The sequence below is a fragment of the Lepidochelys olivacea genome (assembly GCF_965140295.1).
Source record: "Lepidochelys olivacea isolate rLepOli2 genome assembly, chromosome: 6".
Taxonomy (NCBI): domain Eukaryota; kingdom Metazoa; phylum Chordata; order Testudines; family Cheloniidae; genus Lepidochelys; species Lepidochelys olivacea.
This window is the reverse complement of record NC_140416.1, coordinates 62,119,154-62,138,035: the sequence shown is the minus strand read 5'-3', so window position 1 is coordinate 62,138,035 and position 18,882 is coordinate 62,119,154. Positions and strand designations below refer to the sequence as shown.

Here is an 18,882-nt window from a genome sequence, read left to right as displayed (position 1 = left end):
CAAACTGAGGTCCAGATTCTGGGGCAGGGATCCACTCATATGCATTCATTTTCAGGATTTAAAAAGGACTTTGAAGGACTTTCAGGACTTTGAAAAGTTTCTTGTTAAAATTAAGGATGTGAGAGCTAATTTCATTTCATTTGGAGCCTATCTGAAAATTATGAGTTGTAAGTTTAGAACAGAACTTGATGTTTTTGAGGTTCAAGTTCTGAGTGGCTCTGGCACTATTGGAGTTCTGATCTGCATATTTCATTGATGTTTTTTAAATATTTCCCTGACATCCCAGAATTTTTTTAAAACAAGTATCTTTACTGTTTTTTAAAAATATCACAGGCTTCAATTTAGATACATATTTTAAAACACATTCCCCTGGGAAAACAATGGTTCAAATTAAGACACTGAAATGTTTGTAAAGCTTGGAAAAAGTCACAAAATCTAAACCCTTTAAAAAACTTGTTTAGCCCCTTCCTGTATAAAATTGCTTAATTCATTGATTTTTGAAAAGTATACAGTAGATATATTTAAAATAATTAATGGGGTTAAAACGAATGTGTATTAGATTTGCAGGATGGGGAAGATTTGGGATAATTTACCACTAAATCCAGAGGCAGATTCATTTTTTCATTTGAAGGTAGTTTAGCTTTGGATCCTGGTATGCCTGTTCATTTACCCCCACAAAACACATGGGTGGGGGGCGCTGTGGAAGGAAACCAGCAAGAATGACAGGTTTCAGAGTGGCAGCCATGTTAGTCTGTATCAGCAAAATAAATGAGGAGAACTTGTGGCACCTTAGAGACTAACACATTTATTTGGGCATAAGCTTTTGTGGGCTAAAACCCACTTCATCAGATGCATGCAGTGGAAAATACAGTAGGAAGATATATACACACACAGAACATGAAAAAATGGGTGTTGCCATCCCAACTGTAATGAGACCAATTAATTAAGGTGGGCTATTATCAGCAGGAGAAAAAAAAAGCTTTTGTAGTGATAATCAGGATGGCCCATTTCAAACAGTTGACAAGAAAGTGTGAGTAACAGTGGTGGGGGGAGGGAATCAGCATGGGGAAATTTTTTCTCCCTAGTTTCAGAGTAACAGCCGTGTTAGTCTGTATTCGCAAAAAGAAAAGGAGTACTTGTGGCACCTTAGAGACTAACCAATTTATTTGAGCATAAGCTTTCGTGAGCTACAGCTCACTATGCTCACGAAAGCTCATGCTCAAATAAATTGGTTAGTCTCTAAGGTGCCACAAGTACTCCTTTTCTTTCTCCCTAGTGTTACTCACACCTTTTCAACTGTTTGAAATGGGCCATCCTGATTATCACTACAAAAGCTTTTTTTTTCTCCTGCTGATAACAGCCCACCTTAATTAATTGGTGTCGTTACAGCTGGGATGGCAACACCCATTATTTCATGTTCTCTGTGTAGCTATATCTTCCTACTGTATTTTCCACTGCATGCATCCGATGAAGTGGGTTTTAGCCCACGAAAGCTTATGCTCAAATAAAAATGGATGGGCTATCACCAGCAGGAGAGTGAATTTGTGTGGGGGGGTGGAGGGTGAGAAAACCTGGATTTGTGCTGGAAATCACTTTAGATAAGCTATTACCAGCAGGACAGTGGGGTGGGAATAGGTATTGTTTCATATTCTCTGTGTATATATAAAGCCTGCTGCAGTTTCCACGATATGCATCTGAGGAAGTGAGCTGTAGCTCACGAAAGCTTATGCTCTAATAAATTGGTTAGTCTCTAAGGTGCCACAAGTCCTCCTTTTCTTTTTGCGAATACAGACTAACACGGCTGCTACTCTGAAACCTGTCAAATAAATTTGTTAGTCTCTAAGGTGTAGGGTGACCAGACAGCAAGTGTGAAAAATCAGGACAGGGGGTGGGGGGTAATAGGAGCCTATATAAGACAAAGCCCCAAATAGCGGGACTGTCCCTATAAAATTGGGACATCTGGTCACCCTACTAATATGCCCCAAGTACTCCTCTCTTTTTTCCCAGCAAGAATGAAAGTGAGCGGTAATTCCAGATAAGGACTACAAATCCCAGAGATCTTAGCAGGGTCTCCTCCCGCCCCGTTCAGAGGCTGATGAAACTGAAAGTGCCGCAGTAGCGGCGGCTGCTTCAGGCCCAAGAGATTCTTTCACCTTCAGCAGCTGTGCGGAGAGGAGGGGAACCAGCGGGTGGCGGGAGGCAGACAAAGAGCGTGAGCTTTAAAACGGTGCGACATGAACGGAGGAGTGGATTGTGCCCTCTCGGAGGAAGTGATCGATCTCACCAGAGGACCATCAGGTACAGAGTTAAAGATGGGGGCGGGAGGTTGGTTTGCTGGATGTGTGTACTTGTGATCTGGCGAGGAGCCTGGTCCTGTGTAACTCACTTGGCTTCTCAGCTGCCAGGAGAGATCCGGCCTGAGGCCTGTATAATCCTGGCACTAGTTTCTAGTAGCAAAGTCATTTGCAAACACCTTCGGGGTGGAAGAGAAATCCAGGCAGAAGGAATCTGTCTTGTTTGGTTTTAATAATACCCACGAAACTTTGCTTTTTAAAACGTACTTGCAGCTTCTCTGGATGCTCTGGGGGAGGGGCTAATGGTGCATTGCACTTTGATTCATATGCTTATAAAGAGATTTGCTCATTGCTCAGTTATATTAGCCTTGTACAGTGGTGTTGGCTTGTGCTGCAGCTGAAAAGAGTCTATAAATACAGTCCCCACAATTAAAAGGGGCTGGGGCAGGGGAAGAGAATGCAGCTGGATTTTCTTCCATGGAAATACAAGTATGGCTCTGCTTTTTTGAAAGGAAGAACTATGGGGTACTTGAGGTTTAACCAGATACTGACTCTAAACTGCAAAAAGAAAAGGAGTACTAGTGGCACCTTAGAGACTAACCAATTTATTTGAGCATGAGCTTTTGTGAGAAGTGAGCTGTAGCTCACAAAAGCTTTTGCGCAAATAAATTGGTTAGTCTCTAAGGTGCCACTAGTACTCCTTTTTCTTTTTGCGAATACAGACTAACACGGCTGTTACAGTTTACAGTCAGGTTTCAGAGTAATAGGGTTCCCCACCCCCCCCCGGGAGATATATTGTTTGTTTTTATCTCCTAGAAAACAAGGCTGAAAGGGAAGCCCTGGTGTTGAGCAGGCATGTAACTGTGTATTTGTGCTACCAAGCCATTAATGAAGGGGGGAGGAACAATCCTAGAGCTGTAAGATAATGCAGCCAGTAGTGAAGTAGTCCTACCTTGCTTGAAGAGATGGGAGAGATGTTGCTGTTCGTTAATTCTTGGCACTTTGGCCCTGGTTTTTAAAGGTATTTAAGTGTTACTGTACTCAGTGTTATGCCTAACTGATTTAGGAGTCTAAATCTCATTTCCAAAAGGGATTTAGGCACTGTCAATGGGATTCCTGAATGTGTAAGTCATTGGCAAATGAGATTTTAGGCTTCTAAATCAGTTAGCACAACACTGAGTGCAGCAACAGTCAAGTGCGTTTTAAAAATTCAGGCCTTTGGCTTTGTCCAGACAAAGACCTGGTCTATGCTACACAGTTCGGTCAGTGTAAGTTGCCTTGTGTCAATCAAGCTGTGGAAGTGTCTTCACTTAAATTTGGCTCCTGCTGATCTAAGTGTCTCTCTCTGACCATTTAGTAACCCCACCTCCACAAGCAGCGTAAAGTCATGGTCGATGTAGTTAGGTCAATGCAGTGTCAATGCTTATGTCGCTTGTTATTGGCTTTCAGGAGCCATCTCGCAATGCCCCACACTGACAATACAATCGATACAAGCGCTCCTAGTGTGGACGTGCACCGTGGATGCAAGGAGCCAAGTGTGCACACATACAAACAATTTAATAATTGTGGTGGCAATTTTTCCACTCAAAATTGCCCACCAAACTCCTTGTGGTAACCGTACAAAATACCCTCAGACACGCTGACTGTTGGGCTTTTCTTTTTTAAAGCCTTTATTTAAAGAAATTTAATAGTGTGGCTGAAGTGTCAATTGCAGACAAATTCACCCGTAACATACTGGTAGCATAAAGAACGTGGTGAATATTGAAGCAAAACATGACTGACATTCCCACAGCAGACAAGGCCCAGAACTTTCAAAAGTGGCCCCTGCTTTCGGGAAAACAGCACGGGTTTGTCTCTCAGACGTGCGGCGCACCCCCAGCTCCTGTGGAATTCAGCTGGCTGCACAGTTGCTCTGCATTTCTGAAATGGACACACTGGGCACCCAAAATCAGTGGCCACTTCTGAAAAAGTTGGTCAGGGTGACAATGTACCACACTAGCTACTTTGTGTTTACTGTTGCTGTTTGGTGGGTTAACTAAGTAGGTAGCTAACTGTAGTGTGGGTAGTAAGGGAAGGGACAGGGAGTGGGGTGGAGGATACAGAAAAATTAGCTTTTCTATTACAGCCCTGGGTGCTATCACTGGGTCAATCAAACTTTTTTTTTTTCCCCTTCAGAATGATTTTTTTAATTGCATGATCAAAACTGCAGTTAGCTATGTGCCTGACTCAAACTCCTTAATCCAAAGAGTCACAAATATTGGGGGAGTCTTGACTCTGGAACTGGACTGCATAGCTCAGGGCTCATCTTTAATTAACATAAATATGAATGAAAATCTGCCAGACCTTCAATCCATACCAATGCTGTGTATGGCTAGTGACCGGTTTTGGCTCCAGTCATCCTTTGCAGAGACTGGAACACCCACATCTGTTGCAGGTGTCAGTGTTGTTTTTCATAGTGAATCTAGTTCCAGTGAAAGGTACTGTCTTGACACCCTTGAGAGATGAAGTCTTCTAGCTATCCCTAGAACAGGTACCACATAAGTAGCAGTAGTGAAAACTTCCCTCATCTTGTCCTTCTGGTATGCTGTGATCCAAAACTGAAGTGACTGACTACAGAAGGTGGTACTTCAGTCTCTGCAGTCCTCCCCTCATGAGGGGATCTGAACACTTCAAAATCTTTTTTTCTTGATTTCTCTTGGTGGTACCATCCTACAGCCATAAGAACACTTCATTGTATAGAATTGAAGGGGAACAGAGTTTAGGAAGACTATAGAAAGCAATCATAACTTCTTCATGAATATATCAGAGGGATAAATACGGGAGAGGGAGAGGAATTATTTAAGCTCCGTACCAATGTGGACACAAGAACAAATGGATATAAACTGGCCACCAAGAAGTTTAGACTTGAAATTAGATGAAGGTTTCTAACCATCAGAGGAGTGAAGTTTTGGAATAGCTTTCCAAGGGAGGTAGTGGGGGCAAAAGATCTATCTGGCTTTAAGATTAAACTCGATAAGTTTATGGAGGAGATGGTATGATGGGATAACATGGTTTTGGTAATTAAATATTCATGGTAAATATGTCCAATGGCCTGTGATGGGATATTAGATGGGGTGGGATCTGAGTTACTCCAGAAAATTCTTTCCTGGGTATCTGGCTGGTGAATCTTGCCCATATGCTCAGGGTTTAGCTGATTGGCATATTTGGGGTCGGGAAGGAATTTTCCTCCAGGGCAGATTGGAAGAGGCCCTGGAGGTTTTTTGCCTTCCTCTGTCGCATGGGGCACGGGTCACTTGCTGGAGGATTCTCTGCTCCTTGAAGTCTTTAAACCACAATTTGAGGACTTCAATAGCTCAGGCATAGGTGAGAGATTTTTCGCAGGAGTGGGTGGGTGAGATTCTGTGGCCTGCGTTGTACAGGAGGTCAGACTAGATAATCATAATGGTCCCTTCTGAACTAAATATCTATGAAGTTAGTTCATGAGCACCACTATTTTCTGGATTTCCTTAAAGTAGAGGAGATGTATATGTTTTTTGGGATTTGATTTTTGTGTTTTTTAAATGAGAGAGAGAGAAAGGGGAAGAGGAAATCTTAGGTTTTTAAACTCCCTACTGAAGGTAGGTATGACCTGAGTCTAACAAGTTTTCACATTGACTTATGGTAACAACTTGTTGTCACTACTAACCTGTCTAATATTTCTGTCCAGGACTTTGTACTCTGCTCATAACATAATATCTAGGTACCTGACCTTGAATATGGGCAATCTGATGGTCAAAAGATGAAAGACACCATATCTCCAGCTCAATTCAAGTGTGTGAGGCTGGTGTACAGTTGTTAGGCTTCTCCTTATCCTGGTTTTGCTTCAGATGTCTTAGCGCTGCTGCTTTGGTGTCAGCATCAGGGCATGATTCAACCTGCTGATCAAATTCTAACTTGCTAGATGTATGCCTTGGGGCTCATGCTGATTTGCAGTTATTCTTGTACATTAGAGAACACTCTGACCTGAATTTATTTGCTAGCACTTGGTGTCTTAGGGCCTCTGGCTCTTAGCTATGATTGTTGATCCACTTATAAGGGATAGATATTTTAGAGTTAAATAGCAAGATAATCTGTAGGGTCCAAGGTGTCTTCATTTCCTCATAATATCAAAGCACTTATCACATAGTTGATCATTCACTTATTTGGCAAAGTTCAGGTGCCTGTACAGTTTAATCCTTCTCTAAGTATGAATGTTGACTGTGCTTGCAGACTGTTAAGATGGGTACAGTTGCATCTCTGGCAAAAGTTTGTTGAATAGGAAGAAGTAGTTAAAATGGCAGAGCAGTATGTTTACACTGCTCAAAAATCACATTTTATGGAATGCCAAATTATATTCTAGATTCATCTGGCAATATTTTGCCATTTGGTGTCTTTCTTAGCCTGTAGATCAATGTCGAATTTCTCTTCTTTGAAAAGGAAGAATTGTGAAACCTGCACCTGTTATGAATACAGTAGATTCTGCTTAATAGCAACCTGGATATTAACAACTTCCAGTTAATAGCAAAATTTTCTTGTGAACCAGTTCTCTTCCGTTGATTATAATGCTGATGGGATTCAGATACAATAACTTCTCACTTAACATCGTCCCGGTTAACGTTGTTTTGTTATGTTGCTGCTTGTTTAAAGTTGCGCAATGCTCCCTTATAACGTACTTTGGCTGCCTGCTTTGTTCACTGCTTGCAGGAGTCTCTGAAAGAGCAGCCCGTCCTCGTGGGGGTTTGGAACCAGGGTGGGCCAGCAGCCCCCCATCAGCTCCTCTAATTTCCCTGTAAGTAGGTGTGTGGCTGGCTGGGCAGGCGCCAGCAGGCTATCCATTGCGGGCAGTTCAGGTGTCCCTCCCCCCCCCCCCCGCTGCCATGTGCTGCTCCTGCTCTCTATCTTGGAGCAGCTCCCGGGGAGCCTCCTGCTTGCTGTGCAGAGGGGAGAGGGAGGAGGTGCTGATGTCAGGGTGTTTCTCTTCCCCCGCTCCTGTACCCCATCTCCACAGAGCTGGGGGAGGGGCAGGGGACACAACAGGCTGCTGCTTTGTCTGAACATGCTGATCTACTTAAAAGGGCAGCGTACTTAAAGTGGCGTCAGCGTACTTAAAGGGGCAATATGTCTCTGTCTCACACACACAGAAAAACACACATGCACCCACTGGCACTTTAGAAAGTCAGCGCCTAGGCAGCTGTGTATATGCTGCCCAGAGGAGGGAGTGGTGCGCTCCAGCAGGATAGCATGGGTTCATCATCCCTTTCAGTTTCCGCAGGGAAGTGTTTGCAGCCACTGCCATGCATCTATTTGTTTCCTCCCTCCTGCCTGACACCATGCTGCCTTGTAGAGCATAAGGCTACATTAACAACAACGTGTTAAGCCTTGAGGGCTCAGCTGAGAGCTAGTTCATCATTTAGCAGCAAGGCATTCCCTGGGAAATATCCCACCCTGTGACTCCTCCAGCTCAACCAAGCTTCACAATCATCATCACTGTGTACAGTATTAAATTGTTTAAAACCTATATAATGTCTTTTGTATGGCGAAAAATATTTCCCTGGAACCTAACTCCCCTATTTATACTAATTCTTATGGGGAAATTGACTTAGCTTAACATTGTTTTTCTTAAAGTAGCACTTTTCAGGAACATAACTACAACGTTAAGTGAGGAGTTACTGTACTGGCAACAGCATTCTACTTATTAGCAATTTTTTTTTTTTTTAAGAAAGGCTCCACCTACAGGCAGGTTTGTGGGGCTGAAGGCAGAGAGGGGAGTACAGGGACCACCTGGCTGCCGCCCCACAAACCTGCTTGCTGCTGATGCTCAGCTCATCCCAGCACTTCCTTCTGGGAGAGCAGGCCTGCAAACTTGCCAGCAGATAGCTCTTACCTCCTTTTGTGGTCCCTATGCGTGGGCAGGATTGGGGAAGGGAAGCTGTGGGCAAAGGGGGATAGCTGCAGTCCAGATGCTGGAACTGCATGGTACCTCTTTCTGTCCCTGTGCTCTCCCAACTGCACCCTGCTGTGGGACTCCATAAGGAGGGAAGTACTGGGATGTGCTGAGCTCCCTCATCTAGAGAGTACATGGAGAAGTATCATGCAGCTCCATGGGCCGCCAGTGCTCCCCATTCCCTGGAAAGCCCTGGCGTTTCAGCTGCATCTCTGCTCCCTGCTGCTGTCCTACTCACAAGCAGGTTTGTGGGGCTGCAACCAGGGAAGGCCTGTCCCAGCACTTCCTTCCCTGGCTGCTGCCTCACAAACCTGCTTGCCACTTATTGGCAACTGCTGGTTAATAGCAACTTTTTGCTGGCAACTGAGGAGCTGCTAATAAGTTGAATCCACTGCACTTGTTTCTGGTCACCAAAAATATCCCTCCTCCACATTTCCCAAACTGTGTCCTCTGATAAAAATGAGTCTTCTATATTTTGCCTTGATTGCTGAAAACCTACAAAAAATCTCACTTTTTTTTGTTCATTAGTGTTTCTATCACTAGAATGGGATCCTCTGATGTTTCTGGTAAATCTTAATTTCCTCTCAAATTTTCTCAGTCACTGATTTTTCTCTGTTCCCAGATTACTAAGCTTCAAACAAGATGACAAAGCATTTCCCATGGTTTTTGCCACAAAGTGTGCGGTATCTCATTCAAGTATCTTTTAAACCAGACGTTAGTGCATTAGCAACATCATTGCCTCGCTTCTCCCAAACCCTGCTAGCAATTCCATCCTCTCCCCCATTTGTCTGAAGCTGACAGAAAAGGGAACAAAGACTGGGGAATGTCAAGGCTGCCATTAGTGTTGCTGTATTTATCAGCCTGTAAGGGCACTCTCTGAACACTATGGCTCACCCCAGACCCTCTGATCTCCTATAACTGAGCTAAAAAGCCACTTCCAAGGCGGAACAAGCTAGCTTTTATTTGCCATTCTGTTCACCAGTCTCCTGTCTCCTATTCCTCTACCCAGTGCATCGAGGGAGAAAGCATCAGCCTGGTTAAGTGTGCATCTGGGACTTGCTTTCAGACCATGCTTGGAGTAGCTTCTAAGTAACAGGATCATGTCAGAAGGAGACTGTTTTCTCCCTTTCCTCCCTCAGATGTTTGGTATGTCTGCTCCTGACTTCCCAAGTTTCATGCTGCTGGATCGTCTCTCTCCTTATTTATTTACAAATATTTTGTTGCATTGTGGTACAGACTGTGCTCTAGCAGTCTATGGGGCTCCAGCCTTTGAGTTCAGTCTGTTCTTCTGGATTAGACTAAACAACAAGTCTGAATCTTCCGATGCATTTTAATCTACCACCTGGTTACAGCTAGAGTTCTGTAATCAACTCTATTTTTAACAAACAAACAAAACTCCAAACTGCCTCAATCAGGCCATAATTTCCATTTCAATTTTTTGGTGTGGTTTGTTTTGTTTTTTTTAAATCCCCTAGTCCTTTGATTTGATTTCCTGTCCTGTTTCAGATTCCAGGGACAATACAAAGTGCTTGCACAGTTGCTGCTGATGCTTACATAAAATGTGAAGTGGCTAAGAAGTCTGTCAATTCAGTATGTCCTTGGGTAAAACTCTGCACTCCAATACCCTAGGGCCTGATCCAATGACTTGTAAACATTAAATCATGGTTAAATACAGGACTGTAAGTTGAGTGATCTAGGCTCAGGTAACCTCTTGGTGCCTCAGCTTCCCCATCTATAAAATGGGAATAATACTTCCTCCCTCACAAAGGTGTTGGGAGGCTTGATTCATTATTGCTTGAAGCTAGACCTACAGAAGGGTCTATTGTGAAATGTAGAGTCTTTTTGTTGAAAAACAGTTATTGATGAGAAGGTGTCCTGGGAAGTGAGGACTGGAGAAGGTACTGCTGCATTTCCCCCCCCCCCCCAACTACAAGAATGTCTTATCTACTTGACATTCTCTATTTCCTGTGTGTCTCAGGATTGGGCTTTAACATCGTTGGTGGGACAGATCATCGGTACATTGCTAACGACAGTGGCATCTACGTCAGCCGGATCAAAGAAGATGGGGCTGCAGCCCTTGATGGCCGATTACAGGAGGGAGACAAAATTTTAGCGGTAAGTCACTCCCTGGGAGGCATGTGTTTGAGGGATCAGGGAGAGTTTTGGCCAGCAAGGAGATGAGATGGGACATTCTGTGGATCAGAGACCATCCTCATCCTGTTTTGCCAGAAACATTCCTTGGCCTCTAGGCTTGCATAGCTACGTGATGTGCATCTCAGTGTTTTTTTTTTTTTATGGTACTGATGGCCTAATTATTTCCCCCTCTTCCCCCCCCCCCCCATTCTGGTATTTCAGTACTGTAGCTCCACTGACTTTTCTGGAGTTGCTTGTGATTTATATCTGTGTGGATGGAGAATTCATCTTTCAGTTGCTAGGTTTCTCTCCCTGGCATACTAATCAGTGTTGTTTGGATTATTAACCTCCTTTGCTCAGGAGGAGCTGGGCTTCCTATGAAGGGTTTCACTGGCTGCTTTCCTTGCTGGCACCATGGTTAAGGTGGATCAAATGTGGTCTGAAGATTTTCTTCTTCTATTGTCAGTGATACGAGGTGATAGCACTTTAACAAGCAAAGAAGAACAAAGAATTCGGCTAAAATATGATGCATCATTTGTATGTTTAATGGATTTTCATCTTTTTAATTTATGTTCCTGTTTTAGGTTTATATAAATAAACTGAGTGGCTTGTGTAAGTTGGCGCTTGATTGCTGAACCAAAGAGTGATGTATAAGTACTTTATCTTAACAGTGTAATAATTCTGGATAAGCAGTTGAAGGATGTAAATTCCGAGAAAGGGGAGGAATAGTTCAGTGAGATCCAATGGGGTATAACTAGGAGTAATGGGATGAAATTTAGCAAAAGAAAAACTTATGCTAAGTATCAGGAAATACTTCATGATGGTAAAATCCACAAGGCTTTGAAACATTCTTCTGTGAGAAGTAGTAGCAGCCTCATTACTGTAATTATTTGAAACTGGACAGGACAAAGCACCATGGAATATATTGTAGGTAGTAATTTTGCATAGATCCCCTGGTTGGGTTGCTTACCCAGTGGGTCTTATCCATTTTTTTCAAACCTTTTTTCCAATAAAAGTGTTATCTGTGAAAGCCAATAAAAGGGCCAAGGCATTCACTAACTGAAGATGCAGGTTTTTATTTCAGATTGCATGTTGAATTTGTTAATCAATATTCATCCATTAAGCATTAATACATCACATGCCACAGCATTTGACAGTAGATTAAGGTCACTGTATAGGGCATTCAGTGATCCAGCAAGACCACCTGCTCTCAGGCCTCCAGCTTCCTAGCCATTGCCTTTCTTAAGAGAGACAGGGGTCTCCATCTCCTTCTGACCTAGGTATTTCCAGACTGCATAGTCCCCTGACTATACTGTGGTGGTCCCAGTACAAACCGGTTTCCCAAGCATTCCTGTTTGCTTTCTCTTCAGAGATGGTGGACAGTGTGACTGCCCACAGTTATAGGTACCCCACAGCTCTCTTTGTGTAAGCCTACTTGATTCTCCGGATAAGAGCACTAGAGAGAGAACCTACACACATACTAATACACTTACCAGAGATCACCCCAACCCTAACATGGGCTTTGGCTGGAGCAGTCCTTCTAAACCCCACCCAAGGGATTTCCTTGTGCTTCCAAGTTCATCTACAACTCTGAACAACCCCCCGTCTTATGTGGCCTCCATAGGCCTAATCCCTCCAACCCTACCCTAAGGACTGGAGCTTTCCATGGGTCCTGTCCATTAGCTGGATCAGGAAAAAGGCCCTGAGCCAGTTTAAAACCAGGCTGTTTATCCAAAAACATTTTCTGTGTCTGTGGGTTCCTGGAGAATCCAGTTTGAACTGGTATGTGTGCATCTCTCCAGGGGGATGGCTTCAAAGGGCTAATTACAGAGGGATTACATTCATATCCCCTTCCTCCTAGAGGAGTTATGTACATTTTTCACAACACATACACAGTTGTATTTTTAATACACAGGACCCCAAAGATATTAAACCCCATTTAATTAGGTTTAACTTTATTGAATTAAGTTCATTCAGGACACTGCAGGAAATTGTCCGTCACAGGTACGCTAAAAGTGTGCACATTCTAAAATTGGCAAATACTAACACATCTAGTCGACTTTCTTTTTAAAACTGCATATTTATCAAATGTTTAGTGTAAATGTGTATCTTTTGTCTATGCACAAATATCCTTAAATATTTAACTCCTTTTTTAAACATGGTCTATCTTGAAGGAAATTTTCCAAGAATGGATCTGTCATAAATATAAAGGGAAGGGTAACCACCTTTCTGTATACAGTGCTATAAAATCCCTCCTTGCCAGATACAAAACCCTTTCACCTGTAAAGGGTTAAGAAGCTGAGGTAACCTTGCTGGCATCTGACCCAAAATGACCAATGAGGGGACAAGATGCTTTCAAATCTGGAGGGGGTGGAAACAAAGGGTTTAGTCTGTCTGCGTGATGCTTTTGCTGGGAACAGATCAGGAGTGCAGCCTTACAACTCCTGTTAAGTTAGTAAGTAATCTAGCTAGAAAATGCGTTAGATTTCCTTTTGTTTAATGGCTTGTAAAATAAGCTGTGCTGGAGGGAATGTATATTCCTGTTTTTTGTGTCTTTTGTAACTTAAGGTTTTGCCTGGAGGGATTCTCTGTTTTGAATCTGATTACCCTGTAAGGTATTTACCCTCCTGATTTTACAGAGGTGATTCTTCTACCTTTTCTTCAATTAAAATTCTTCTTTTAAGAACCTGATTAATTTTTCATTGTTCTTAAGATCCAAGGGTTTGGGTCTGTGCTCACCTGTACCAATTGGTGAGGATTATTATCAAGCCTTCCCCAGGAAAGGAGGGTGTAGGGCTCAGGGGGGGGCATATTTTGGGGGAAGACGTCTCCAAGTGGTCTCTTTCCCTGTTTTTGTTTAAAACACTTGGTGGTGGCAGCATACTGTTCAAGGACAAGGCAAAGTTTGTACCTTGGGGAAGCTTTTAACCTAAGCTGGTAGGGACCTGCATGAAAGACCCCCTATCTGTACCCTACAGTTCAGCGTGGGGAAGGAACCCTGACAGGATCAATGAAGGATAAAATGTGAGGATCAGTCTTAGGGTAAATTAACACATTCTGTTCCAGTTCCTCTTTAAAGGTGTGGTGTTCGTGTGGTGTGGGTTGTTTTTTTTTTCTCCCCCTTTTTTTTGTCTTAAGACTTTTTAGAATCACAAAAGGGGGGTGTATGTGAGAGAGAGAATATGTAGCTTTAAAATACATAACTTTAAAAAAAAAACAAACCAATGTTAGGCTGTCATTGGATTCATTCCATCATAACCTTCTGTGGTTGGTTTGTTTTTTCTTTTTTCTTTTTTTGCTTCCATATAACTTTTGCCACATCTCTTCTCTTTGGGTTGAAATTTCTCATGCTCCATCTCAAATCTATGTTCAGGTTATTTGCAAAGTTTGAAGAAAACAGGTTGAACTGTTTTTTCGGTTATGCCAATGTGAAGGAATCTATATTTAAAAAAAAAAAAAGACTTTGATAACTCAGATTAGCTCTTAAATTTCATACTTGACATGGATTTACTTCTCAGTGTTGACAAGGGTTTGTGAGGAAATTGGAGTTACAGGCAGATTCAGAATGACATAGCCAGTCTGTGTTGTACTTCATTTTCAGTAGATCCAGTTCTATTAGTTCCCCTCCCCCCTCAAAATACCACAATTCCTTTGACATTGCTCTGCTCCTCCAAAAGATTTTTAAAAATCACTTACAGTAGAACCCATTTTATTTCAAGATGTTTCAGACCACTCAGCCTCAAAAACCACTCAAGTAAATACGGGGTTGGATAAGACAGGTAAGCAAATGGCAAGTAACTTTATAGCTGGATTGGATAAATGGAATTCTATTGTATTAAGCCCCTGCCTCAACTGTTCTATATCAGAATTAGAGGTAAACCCAAGCTGCAAAAGTTCAGAACCAACTTTGAACTTAGAAAAGTTTTAGCAATGCTTTGATCTGGGGTTTCGGTTTGGGATCCTCTCTAATTAGAATATACTGAGGACCTGCTTAATTTTCCGGTAACGGAAAGTGACTTTAGTGCCCTCTTGCATTTAGAATAATTCTGACTACCTGAACACATGGCTGTTGTTTTGTTCTGCAGTGCAGAGAGAGAACTTTTGATCTCACAGCTACTAGTTCTCCTTTTTATTCCTGTGTTTAGATTAACGGCAGGGACCTGAAGAACTTGCTGCACAAGGATGCTGTGGAACTATTCAGGAATGCAGGCTACAACGTTTCTCTGAAAGTTCAACACAGGGTGTGTATTGCCAGCTCCTGGTGGTTGTCCCTGAGGCCCTGCTACCATGGCTTGGGTCAAACTGAAGGAGAGTCCTTGTAGATCCCTGTCTGCTTTGAACCTCTGGGAATTCTGCTCTGCTTTCTACAGTGTATATGGTGATGGGGGGTGGGTGGGTTAGAGAGCATTGGTTTTGTATTTATTTAATGAATGCACCTTTCTGCTAGAGTGAACATTCAAGTTAATGAACATCAGCAGTATCCACCCATCATATTTAGTGATGCTCTGGAGGGGGCTGGAAAGTGTAGTATGGTGGAGTCCTGTGATCTTTTCTTTCCCACAAGGAGTTGGAGTGGTATGGTCCTGCCCTCTTAACCAGTCATTTTAACAGGCAAAATATGTCTCACTGGACAGTCAGATGAAGTCCCAAGTTTTCTCCCACCATCTTACATCCCTTCCCCCACAGACAACATGGCACCAGAGATTAAGGTATGGGAGAAGAGGCTGGGGCCTTGTGTGACAAGTCCTGATTCAGAATACAGCTCTATAGGTAAGGAGTAAAATCCCTCTAGAGGAGGGCTGGGTTGCACAGAAATTGGTGGTTGGATACTGAGCCTTTCATGATAGGCCGCTGATTCAAATCTGGCCCAGTCACTGGTGGTGGTGACGCTACAATCCACAGGCTGTTTAGTACCTATGTGAAAAGAGTTACTGGACTCAGTGCAGTTCTAGTGGTCAGGTGTCAATGTGATTAAAAGCCCACCATGCTTGACATTCATTGTTTCCCTTGTTGGCAGTCTCGGCTGAGAGGCAAAAGATTCTCCAAAGGGGGGGGAGAGAGAACGCCCTTCTTATCCCTAGCTGTCCTCTCCAGGGTAGAGGCATATTTGTAGTGTCAGAAAAGAAGCCACTGCTGCTCCTTAACCTGCACTAGTACTAGCTCTGGAGACCGAGGAACCCAAAATCCACTGCGGCCAGACTGGCACCGCTAGCCATCACTAAAGTTGATTAAAGGAAGTGCTGAACCATCACTAGGGCAGCTCTTGTGAAATAGTATGTGAACAGGTCATGCTGAATTGTGGTGTGTGTACCACTACCATCTGCTGCATGGAAGCTTACCTGTCCCAAGTGTGTGTTTTCTCTCTAGTGACTGGCTTACAAAGAGGATATGGAAGCATCGATACTACTCCTAGCTAATGGAGGTTTTTCTTTGACTCTAGTTGCAGAGTCACGCCTTTTGGAGCAGAAGGCTTCTGCATTCTAACCCTCCCAGGCCCCAAGTATACAGTATGCTGATGACCATGTGGTTGTGCGTGTTTCTAGAACCACACATTCCTCACATAAGGTTGCTGTCTGTCTTGCCGCAATTACCACTGATTCTCCTCTTTCTGTTTTAGTTGCAGCCACAGAATGGTCCAGCTGGTCACAGAGGAGATGGAGAACCAGGTGGTATTCCCCTAGCTGTCATTTTGGTGCCAGTGTTGGCCATTGCGGTGGCTGCAGCGTGGGCCTTCCTGAGATATCGACAGCGGATGTGAAACATTCCCCTCTGAAGATCTCTGTGCATATATGTATAATATACACCCACACACAGCTACGTTATAATTTAAAGAGAGAATCAACAGTTGTATCGTGGACTAATGCCAGAAAGGATTGTTGCCTCTTATAAAGCTGCTGCTGATGTTCACTATGTTCTGATTTTCTTGTGGGGTTGATAGAGGAAGGAAGTAAATGGGGAGGTGAGATTATCGTGTGTAAACAAATGTGCCATTTTCACTGATCCCATGGCATTTTTGCTATCTCCTTTCTTGCACCATGAACTTTCAAATACTTATTCTGTATTTTAAGATGTGACTTTGGGTGTGTTTTAAGAACAAAACTTTTATTTTGAGAATTTCCTTATTCTCCTCTCATTCCTCTTACAACCAATGATCCACCTCTCTGAATCAAGAATGAAGAGGAGTGTGGGGGATAGCTTATCGTTTGGGTAGGGTCGGTAGCGGGCTGGTTAAATAAATGCCTTTGAGAAATGTATACCATCGGTTCTGGTTTCACAGTTAAAGTTCCCAGAGGAGCTGCTGATGTAAAACAAATTATGCAATATCAGTGAGGTGTTGTACTGGTCCTGGAAAGGCAGGAGGCCACATCAGGGAGAAGGAGAGAGGAGTAAGGATAGAAGGCTCAGGAATGAAGAACCAAAGAATTGTAACAGGAGGCTTTCAACAAAGTGCTAGGATACTGGAGAGAGACACCCAATAGCATCAGAAATGGCCCAATGAGGGGAGAGAGAGGCCTCTAAAGTAGAGGTGAACCAACAGCATGTTTAGTCTATGGAGCTACCAGAAGCCCATCTGTCAGGTTACAGAATAATTTTTGGCGGCAGGGGGTGGGAATAGAACACTCATTTTACCCAGACTTATTGCAGCAGCTGACCTGCTATCTGCAGTGTCGTGCAGCCTGGAAGATCTTAGCATGACTTGATCTGTGGTATGGTCTTGGTCCATCTAAGCCATTGCTTGCTTGCTGAGGCTCTGACATGGCTGCTGGGGAGTTACACCAATGGGCAAACCAGGGGATGGAGGAGGAAGATGCAGGCATTCTGTAGCCACACTAGATTCTTCTTTTGGGGGGCAGAAGGCAGACAGGGAAGGCTTGGTAAGAAAGATGAATTGGCAAAAAGTCCTGCCTTGCCACAAAGGAGAAAAACACCCCAGAAGGCTTTGTTGAACAGGCTGCTAGTTCTATAGTAATGCTGCAGGAAAATGAGCAATACCATGCTCCTATGAGAGAGTAAAGCTGGCTGGTTTCTAGACTGAAGGAAGCCAGAGTGTCTCTATTGGGGTAGCAGGGAGGAGAATACACACAGGATGTCAGTGCTTCAAGGCACTTTAATATTTTTGTTTTTTAAATAGGCTGTAGAACAAGCCACTTCTAGGTATTTGATGTGGCCTCTGAACCGTGCTTGTTAGGCCACAGTGCCTGGAAGAAGCGTATGTGCTAGTGTGTTTAGTGAATAAGACTGTGCAGCAGGAGAGCATCTTTTGAAAAGCTGTGATTGAATTTTATCCGCAGGATTGTAACTCCTCGCTCTGTCTGGTTTTAAACACCTCAGTGGAGTAAGACCTGTTTTTCTTGTCTCACAGAAAGAATGTATTCTTTTGCAAAAAGAAAAGTGATATGTATTATCTGTATAAATGCCAAAAATCACATATGCAATATATGTATACAAACAAGAGAAACTGAATTGATGGCCCTCTCCACTCTTTACTTCTCTCATCCCTAACCTTCTTCTGTTTTTACAGGACACTTTGTTATACAAATGTTTAGAATGCCACAGTATGACTAGCTGGAGATGTTCTCCTATAGTGATTAGATGAAAGCCCATGTGCTGTAGTATTTGACATTCCCATAGCATTGTGAAGGATCCTAGAGTGCTACACCAGCTATATACGTTAAGCATCCCTTACTTCCTTGCACTCTCCTCCTTGCTGTGCCTGGAGAACTTTGCCCAAGGTTCCTAAGGCGAACCTCTGCTCTTGCCAAAAGTACTGCGAGATTGATTGATTTTTTTTTTTTAAATTTATTTATTTGTTGGCAGCTGTATGTGCAAAGAAGATGGTTTGTGCCCACAGTTCCATGGTTGATGGCTTGATTATGCATGCAAAGCAGATAAATGTGATTATCCACAAGAAGATGCCCAACTAACTCTTTGTGTGCACAATCAAGGCTGTACATTTTGTGAGTCTAGGTCTCTACTCGAACATTTGGCCACCTGTCCATGCAGAGGAAATGGAACCTCTTGTTATAAGGTGACACTTGCTGTCAGAATAACTTGGCCATTTTGAATTTAACAGTTCTTCAGACAAAAATGTCCACTAGTAACTGGATTGATTTTTATACAGCACCGTTTACAAGTAGAAGCTACCCATGGAAAATGAAACTAGAACATTAAATAAGTTACAAACTCTCACCAGGAAATAGAACCCAACTTTTCATATTAGATTGAAAAAGCGACAGTTTTATGTTTGTGAAACTTGCAGAGAGCATGAATCTATCAACTGGATGCTCAGAAGTTTGGTACTTCCAAGATAGAAATGGAAAAGCAGATGTCAAACCATTGCTGGAACAGAAGAAAATATATGGCCCTGCATCATCTGAAGGTAAGATGGTGTTACAGTCCATCACTTGCAGGAATTGCAAAATAATTCTTAGTTTGACCGGCATTTGTGTCAGCAGTCAATAGCATAACAAGGATCTAGATCACTAAGGAAAT

At 42.9% G+C, this 18,882-nt stretch overlaps 1 protein-coding gene across 2 annotated transcripts; it reads left to right on the top strand.

The window, feature by feature from the left end:
• Positions 1–2,079: 2,079 nt before the first annotated feature.
• On the top strand, positions 2,080–16,643 carry SYNJ2BP (synaptojanin 2 binding protein). Of its 2 annotated transcripts, none has more exons than XM_084630273.1 (4): positions 2,080–2,298; positions 10,235–10,371; positions 14,535–14,630; positions 15,076–15,987. In XM_084630273.1, exons 1-4 carry the CDS (start codon positions 2,235–2,237, stop codon positions 15,127–15,129), a joined length of 351 nt encoding a protein of 116 aa, XP_084486399.1. In that variant the 5' UTR covers positions 2,080–2,234; the 3' UTR covers positions 15,130–15,987. The 2 variants fall into 2 exon arrangements, with proteins under 2 accessions (XP_084486399.1, XP_084486398.1); XM_084630272.1 differs by lacking the exon at positions 15,076–15,987 and adding an exon at positions 16,007–16,643 and having other exon boundaries at positions 2,082–2,298.
• Positions 16,644–18,882: the final 2,239 nt, after the last annotated feature.